The 8,572-nt window shown below is 44.6% G+C and overlaps 1 protein-coding gene across 1 annotated transcript; it reads left to right on the top strand.

Annotated features, from left to right (window-relative positions):
* Positions 1-310: 310 nt before the first annotated feature.
* Positions 311-2,073, top strand: foxi1 (forkhead box i1). Its single transcript, XM_077502547.1, has 2 exons — positions 311-1,064; positions 1,263-2,073. Exons 1-2 carry the CDS (start codon positions 422-424, stop codon positions 1,730-1,732), a joined length of 1,113 nt encoding a protein of 370 aa, XP_077358673.1. The 5' UTR covers positions 311-421; the 3' UTR covers positions 1,733-2,073.
* Positions 2,074-8,572: the final 6,499 nt, after the last annotated feature.

The raw sequence follows: 8,572 nt of genomic DNA, 5'->3' as shown, positions 1-8,572 counted from the left end.
GAAAGCTGAAGCACCTACAAACTACTACAGCCAATTTGTAAAAGGGATCCTTTTAAAGCACTTTTATTGAACATGTTTTTTTGTTTTTTTGGTTAAATATGACGTAATTAAATGGCTCCACTTTGACGCCTTGTGAAAAAACGGAGTTAAGAAAAAAAGTCAGTGTCCTTGTGCTCAAAGGAGATTGTATCATAAAAATGTAGATGGTATCGGTGCTCATTGAAAGGCAGATTGGGCTCGATTGAAAAAGAGGTGTGACCGACCCCCTCTCCAAAAAAAAAAAAAAAAAATCTCCCGGGGGCTCCACCTGGCCCCTTGCCCATAAATACGCCTCCCTCGTCGGGATGAGAGTTCAGTTGAGTCGGGAGCGCTTGGACGGACAGTGGTGCGGTCCATTTTTTTTGTTTGTTTGGCGTGGATTATGAACACGTTTGGAGCGCAGCAAGCCTCCAGCCAGCAGAGCAGCAGCGGCCACCCAGCACACGACCTCTTGGACATGGCCGTGTACTGCACTGACAACTACGGCGTCTACCAGCACCAGAACCTCCACCACCTCCATCACCCCCAGAGACCCCCCAACCACCCCTCCGGCTACGGCTTGAGCGACTACGCCGCCCCGCCCACCAACCCCTACCTGTGGCTCAACAACTCCCCCGCCTCGCCCTACCTGCACGCCGGCGGCGGCGGTGGCGGCGGAGGAGGAGGCGGCAGCGGGTGCGCCACCTCCACCTACCTCCAGTCGGCCGGCTACGGCTCCGGCGGCCAGCGGCAGCTCCTGGCGGCGCCCGGCGGGCTGGGAGGCGCCGACTTGGGCTGGTTGTCCATCTCCAGCCAGCAGGAGCTCTTCAAGATGGTCCGGCCTCCGTATTCGTACTCGGCGTTGATCGCCATGGCCATCCAGAACGCGCAGGACAAGAAGCTGACCCTGAGTCAGATCTACCAGTACGTGGCCGAAAACTTTCCGTTTTACAAGAAGAGCAAAGCCGGCTGGCAGAACTCCATCCGGCACAATTTGTCCCTCAACGACTGCTTCAAGAAAGTGGCCCGGGATGAGGATGACCCCGGTGAGTGCCGCTTGCTTTGACGCTTTTATTCAAACCATAAAATACATAAATATATTTATGCGTTAAAATCTATAGGTTAATAAAATTCACTCATTTTATAATGGACGATCGCTCACAGCTAATTCCAGCGTGCTAACTTACATTTAAAACCCCTAACTTTAATTTCTAACAAATCGTGTTTACTTTTTTTCCTTGCAGGCAAGGGCAACTACTGGACGCTGGACCCAAACTGCGAGAAAATGTTCGACAACGGCAACTTTCGCCGCAAACGGAAGAGGCGCGCGGACATGAGCACCGCGGCCGGGAAGCCCGACTCGGACGCCCAGCGCAAGCTCTCGGACACGGCCAGCGTGCTGAGCGCGTCCCCGCCCAGCTTGCGCGCTTCGCCGGCCTCGACAGAGCCGCGCTCGTCCCCGCCCACCTCGGCCGATCACAGTCCGTGCTTCGCCGGCTTCAACACGCTGCTGGCGGCCGGAGTCGAGGCCTCGTCCGCCAGGGCCCCGGAGCGGGACTTGGGCGCAGAGTTGTCCCAAGGCCGCGAGGGCATGTCCGGACTGGGCTCCTCCTCGCCGTCCTTCCTCTCGGACAGCAGAATGAACTACTACAACCTCAGCAATCACTTCACTGTCAACAACTTCATATATAGCCGGGAAGGAACTGAAGTATAATGTGGATTCATCTGAATTAGTATTTTTATTTTTTGGTTTTATATATATATAAAAAACTTCCACAAATCTTGAGGAAGAAAAATGTACACATTATTTTTATAAGAAAAGTGACATGTATTTTATGTTTTATTTAAACTCACATTGACGTTTGAATAAAAGCCCTTTTTTTTTTTTTTATTACATCCACTTCTCATTTTTTAATTATCATAATTCACATTCTCCTTTTATGCCCAGCCCTAATGAAGCCCCCATTCAAAATCTTAAAGAAAAAAAAAAAAAAATCCTGCCAGGTTAACTACAGTCAAGTGGCTGTAAGTCATCAAAGTGTAAAACAGAGACATTTTCCGCCTGTCAAACCCAATCAGCCCTTTCAGCGCCCCCCTAACCCCGCTCTGGTTCACAAGTTCAGCTTTTTGTCTGTGGCCATTTCACGTGGACCTTGCGGGCACTATTTGCACCTGTCCCCCCGCCCCAACTCTGAACGCTGCTCCTGAACGTCACGCACAAAGCCTGCTTACTCATTTTATGGAAGAGAGTGCGACAATATGGACTCAAAAGTCCTGCAAAAGTGGAGAAACGCCTCTAATTGTGTCCACTGCGGCGCTGCGTGAAAAGGAGAATGAATTTGCCCAGCACAAAGGCCACTTGGCATCGGCAGCGCTCCCCTCCTGAGCTGCGATGAAAATATTGCCATCTGAAGATGTGGGAACGGAGCAGGCAGGCCATCCCTTCTCCCATCCCATTTTTTTGGCCATTATCTGGAAACAAAGCAAAACGTCGGACAACATTCCCAAGTTTGCATTTTTGATTACATCGTGTCCTGTCATATTTGAATGTGTTATGTGAATTGAAAATAAATACAGCGCGTAGAAAAGTATTATCAACCTTGCAAGATTTGAAAAGTTCATCAAAAATAGAGAATGAGTCGCCAAAATGGTGAAAATTCAAGCTTTTTGCTCTGCTCTCTCGCTGTGGGCGTGTCCACTGAATGTTCATCTGTCAATCAAAACGTCACAAAAACGAATGGTTGGAATTAGTGTTGTTCCGATACCGTTGTTTGGCCCCCGAGTCCGATACCCAGCTTTGCAGTATCGGCCGATACCATACCGATACTTAAGTTTTTTTGTTTTTTTTTTCCTCAACATGAAAAAGCTATCCTGCCATTGGTTCAGAGCATTAAAGGGCCAATGGGATATCTGAGATCGGCATGCAGTGAGCATGTCACATATTAGTGAATGTTGTGCACGAGCAAGACACAAGATGCTGCACCCATATCCTATATTAGCGTTTGAATTAATGGCATGTTACTTGTGAGTACTCACAGATACTGATACCACTGTTTTAATGCAGTATCGGCACCTCTGCCGATACCAGTATCGGTATTGGAACAACAATAATTGGAATATCGTCCACCAGGTCCCCGCGGGGCTCTTCTATGATGCGACAATAAGGCGCGCTAAAGTCCCAGTCTACGCTCTGGCTGTCAAGTTAGTACTCCTTGTCTTTTTGTCTTTCTGCATGACTTGCACCGCTCGTGATGGACAACGAGGCGCTCCAAAGTGAGTAGGCAAAGCCCTTGTCCACATATTGGCTGTCTCTTTAGAATTTAAACTTTTGTTTTAACCCCTTTGCTCTTCAATGTTCCGTGACGTGCACACTCTTTGTCAACAACGAGGCACTCTAAAGTGGTCATGCTAGCACAAAGCCCCAGCCAAATTGGCTGTGAAATTTTGTGTGTCCTCCCTAAAGTTTGACTCATTTGCCTTTCTCTCCATGACTTGCGTGCACTCACTGCTGACAATGAGGCACTCTAAAGTCAGTTTTATTATGGACTGGAGCCGAAATGCGCCACTAAGCTCCATTTCAGCCCCGCCCATACAATCAGAAAAACTTAAATGGTTTCTTTGCATGTCAGTATTCCCTGAAGGTTTGAAGACGATGCATTCAGAGTTGCGGCTGGTACGGAAGTGGAAAGTAGTAATACAGCTGCGGTCTCGTGTTGTTTCCATCGTTGGGATTAAAAGGTTGCACGCAGTAATCATGTACATGTGTTGCATTTAAGACATGACAACAGCTCCAGCACCAGGCAAGATTTGTAATATATGTTTGACTGCAGGAGGTGGGGGCCCGGGATGGGGTGGGGGTTCCTTGCGTGAGTGACAGGTGAGGAGAATGTCCATCAATGGGCGTGACCTGATTGGGTTTCATCACGCCGCTTCATCCAGCAATCGTAAAATGGACGCAGCCAACACTTTTTTTTTTTTTTTTTTTTTTTTTACTTTGTTTCAATAGGTGAAGAGGGCAGCCAGAAAATTCTCTTCAAGTAGGAAAATACTTAGATTGTGAGCCAATTATATTTAAAAATGTCAAGAAAGGCCTACTAGATCATCAGAACCTGATTTGGGGTTCACCAGAAGCTCTTTAAATGGATGCAAGTGTGTGCTGACTCCATTTGTGTTTGAGTTTGGGGTGGATTCATTCAGAACACTTTTGATACAGATACGGGTGTGCACACTTATGCAAACACATCTCATTTGTTTTGAGTAGCTACCCTCACTAAAAAAAATGTTTAAATAAAGTTGTGCAGTTTAGACGTTGAATGATTGACAAGTAATTGATTTTCAAATTAATTTTCCTTCCAATTGTTTTTCAGTGAACACTAGAACATTAGAGGGTCTTTTTTTGGTGGTGGGGGGGGTGCTTCCGTGGTGATAGCTCACAGCTTGAAGCACCTGCACGCTGTCATTGCCTGCTCGTCACAGACAGGAAGTGGTGACAGATGACATAGGAAGTAGCTTCCCATCAGGGTGTGTGTGGGGGGGAGGGGGGGTTCGTTGTGGGTTCCTAGACGGAAATTTTGTGGGTTGGGGGGTGGGGGTGCTGCTGCACATATTTGAGTACGTAAAACAACGATGCGGAGTTTCACCTGCCAGTGAGCATGCGTGTCTTTGATAGTGCCCCCCAGGAGACCCCCCTTCACCCCCCCAACACCACACCACCAAAACAAAACTCCCCCCGGGCCCTAATGAGACCCCCTACCTGCTCGTCTATTATGAAGGATGCATACCAATAGAGAGACAGCAAGAGGGGAGACAGACTCGGGCTCACAGATCTGGCCCCAGACCCCGATTGCCCCCCCCTCCCCCCACTCCACTCTAAACTTGCACTGTCCAAGCCTTTTAGTTTTCTTTTTTCTTCCAAGGACTCCAAAAAAATATCCTGAAATAGACGAGCGTGATCACGACTGGGCGGCGCAAAAAACAGTGGGCAGGGATTGGCCCCCCCGAGTCGCCATTTGGACCCCCCTGGACTAAGCATCAAACGCACCCTCGGGTGGTGGTGGTGGGGAGGAGGAGGGGGTGGGAGGGTTTGGTCCCATCAACGTTTGACCTTGGGTCCTTGTAAGCTGCCGATGATCTGGGGGCTCAAGGCCCTAAATGATAGCCTTTCAACAGACAACACCCCCCCCCCCCCCCACCACCACCACCACCACCATCACCCCACCCTCTTTAAAATTCTCCTTTTGTAACCAATAAAAAAAAAAAAAAAAAATCCTTCAGTCCACTTCAAGGCCCCTGATTCACTTCCAACACACCTGGAGGAGTGTGCGTGTGTAATTTTTCCTGTGTATGAATTTCTTCAGATGGCACAATTAGTAAACAAACCCCCCACCCGCCGCCCATTTGAAAATTGAAAAAGAAAAAGCTTGAATGATGATTTTGTCGTTCTATCCTGACATTTTTTTTAAATAAAGCTAGCAAGCTATCGCTAGCTGGCTCTTGTCATTATGCTTATGGCACTTGGGACCCTCCCCTGCATGACAATGGTGGGGGGGCGGGGTCAATACTGTGATGCAGTCTTGGACCCGTCTACATGTGACGTATCGCGTCTGGTGGGCCAGAGCGATGGGCCGGGACATGTCCACTGGAGGGGGATATGTCCTGGGGGGCAAATGCCTTCGATAGAACCCCCCACCGCAACCCTCACCTTTAAACGCACCCCCTGATCTCCGTTATTAAAATTACTCTGACAAGTACAGTTTTTAAAAAAATGACTTAAGCGAATTTATCCAAGTAAATGTTGTCTTCCTACTGCTAAATGATTGGCACAACCCCCCCCCCCCCCCCCCCCCGCTTTCACAATAAAATGAAATAAGTCATGCCTTCAACCTCATAAAGCAACAGCATGATGAGATTTTTTTTCTTTTTAATAAAGCTGACAGCATAATAGCCACCATTGTCTCATTCCGTGCCACTATATTTAAGCGTTCATCTCAGGCGCACCTTTCATGAAGAGCACAATCAACAATAATGACAAGGCGGCAGCGATGCACCACATAATGACGCAATCACCACACCGTCAAATTAAAGTCAAGTCTGTGCCGAGGTCTGTCTATGGCCTGGAATGGAACGTCCGCAGCATGAATAGAATTAACTGCAGATGGTCTTCCAAAACACAATTATAATAGAGTTGATGCACCCCTTTTTTCCACTGCACACTTCACCAAAGCATTTAAAAAGCAACATTTCAAGCAAGTAAACACAAAAGCAAATGTTTTCTGAATTTTTAACATCACTGACAGTGTTCGCGCACCACCCACACAACAACAAAAAAAGAAAAACAAAGAAAAATGAACAAATCGTTCACCAAAATCTATTTATTTTTTTTTTACCAAAAACCAATTACATAATTTCACCATGTACCACTTAAAAAAATCTACAACAGAGTTGACGCACCACTCTCTCCCGCACACTACAAAATAAAATGTGTAGAATATATAAAAGTTTAAAGAAAAAAAAATTATCACACACCTCCTTCAGCATCCCTGACAGAGTTGGTGCACCACCTACCCCCACATGGAACTACAAAAACGTGGAAAATCAGTAAAATTTCAAAAAACAAAAACAAAAACAAAAAACGTAGAATAAAAAATTGAACGACGTACCCCCTTCAACATCTTTGATTTGGTGCACCCCCTTACCCTATACACAACAGAATGTGAAAAATAAACCAAATTTTAAACATTGAGTTGTCTTGAAAAAATAAAATAAAATCGCCACACAATCACGAAACAAAGCAACAAAAAATGTGAAAAGAATTTCATCACAAAAAATGATGGTGCAGTCTTTTTGCCCCCAAAATTCACCACCCCCTTCAAGATCACTGACAAGAGTTGCTGCACTACCCTTCCCCACACGAAACTACTAAAAAAAAATGTGCAAAATCAGAAGAATTTCAGTCATTTTTCCCCCCAGAAAATGTAACCATGCACCACCTTCAATATATGAGAGTTGGCGCACCTCCACTCCCCTGTACACAAAAAAATGTGAAAAACAAAATTGTACACAAACTAATGTTGAAAGCAATTGTTTTTGGAAAAAAAAAATCACCTTAAACGTCTATGACAGAAGTTTGCACACCCCCCTCTGCATGAAACAACAAAAAAATTTAAAAAACATTTCAAACCAAGAAACTTTTCACCACACATCCTTTTAACATTCTTGACAGAATTGGCGCACCGCCATCTCCCACGCATTTCCTTAATTTTGGAATATTTCTAATTCTTCTCTTGTTTTCCTGCAGATTCCGTGGTGTGCCATGCTTGAAAGGGTGCGGATGCTGCGGTCGTTTCATGCGGCTTGCTTTCTGAAAGTTGGCATTCCTGCGCCGGAAGATTGTGTCACACGTAAAGGATTGCAACGCTTTTGGGGGACCGTCGACAAGCGAAGCGCCGCCGCGTGAAAATAGCAGGTAAAAGCAGCGTTTTTTTTGTTTTATCGGAAGAAGACGGGCCGGCGTCGGGCCGCGGTCCAGAAAGCCGGCAGGGGGTGGTACGGATGTATTACAAGTTTTGAGCGTGTCGACGTTTGCGCGGCTGTATTTCACGCCGTCACGCTCGCCTGGACTTGACGCTTTACGTCTGCGCACCTTTAAGTAGCAAACGACGCGGTGGGATAAATCACGGCCGATGAGTACTACTCAACACGTTCCCATACGGCTCCGGTTTTATGGCGTCTCCTCGGGTTTTTCCTTTTGGGGGCGGATGGATCAGAAAGGAGGAAGGAGAATCTTTGTTGGATGCGTTTTCAAACATCAATCAGACTTAATTGTCTTTTTTTGAAAGTGGAAAAAAAATGATGGTGGTACGCCGGATGAGTGGTTCAAACATTCCGCCGAAATTCTGGCTTTAATCTTGTAACATTGCCACTTTTATATTTTAAAAATACTTTTTAAAGGACAATTGTAATTCGACAAATATTTGCAAAAGTACATATTTTTCCATTAAAAAAAAAATAAAATAAAATAAAATACTGTTATCTGATCCTGTTACTTGTAAACTGTAACAAACAAACAAACTCAAGTTTACAATTTTAACTTAAAATTTTCTTGATAAATTTGGACTCATGTAAAACTTGGAATTTAACTTTTACTTGTTATATTACCACTTTTCCATAAAAAAAAATGATTTTTTTTTTAAGATCACTTTTTTTTTCCAAATAAAAAAATGCTTGCATTTTTTTTTCTTTTTCATGCTTTCTCTTTTTAAATAAATGTTAACTTCCGCTTTATTTGGATCATATCTGCTTTTACGTCAAATGAAAATCTCAAGTTTACTTGTAATATTGCAATTTTTCAATTTTTTTTATATAACTTTTTTTTTTTAAATAAAAAATGCTTGCATTTTTTTTCCTGCTTTCTCTTTTTAAATAATTAACTCCAGCTTTTAGATAATATGCTTTTTCATCAAAATAAAATCAAAAAAAGGTTTTTTTTTTCCCCCTTGTTCCCATTTTTAATATTTGTTCAATTCTGACTAGAATTGGATTATATATAACTCAA

The sequence above is a fragment of the Festucalex cinctus genome, chromosome 17 (genome assembly GCF_051991245.1).
Source record: "Festucalex cinctus isolate MCC-2025b chromosome 17, RoL_Fcin_1.0, whole genome shotgun sequence".
Classification (NCBI taxonomy): domain Eukaryota; kingdom Metazoa; phylum Chordata; class Actinopteri; order Syngnathiformes; family Syngnathidae; genus Festucalex; species Festucalex cinctus.
The sequence above is the reverse complement of the archived record's forward strand: the minus strand, read 5'-3'. Positions and strand labels throughout refer to the sequence as shown.

What these genes read in the sequence shown, in the direction of transcription:
- foxi1 (XM_077502547.1), top strand. Translation starts at nt 422, where the DNA reads ATGAACACGTTTGGAGCGCAGCAAGCCTCCAGCCAGCAGAGCAGCAGC. An exon ending in CCGGGATGAGGATGACCCCG is followed by an intron (nt 1,065 to 1,262) that starts GTGAGTGCCGCT and finishes TTTTCCTTGCAG; the next exon opens with GCAAGGGCAACTACTGGACG.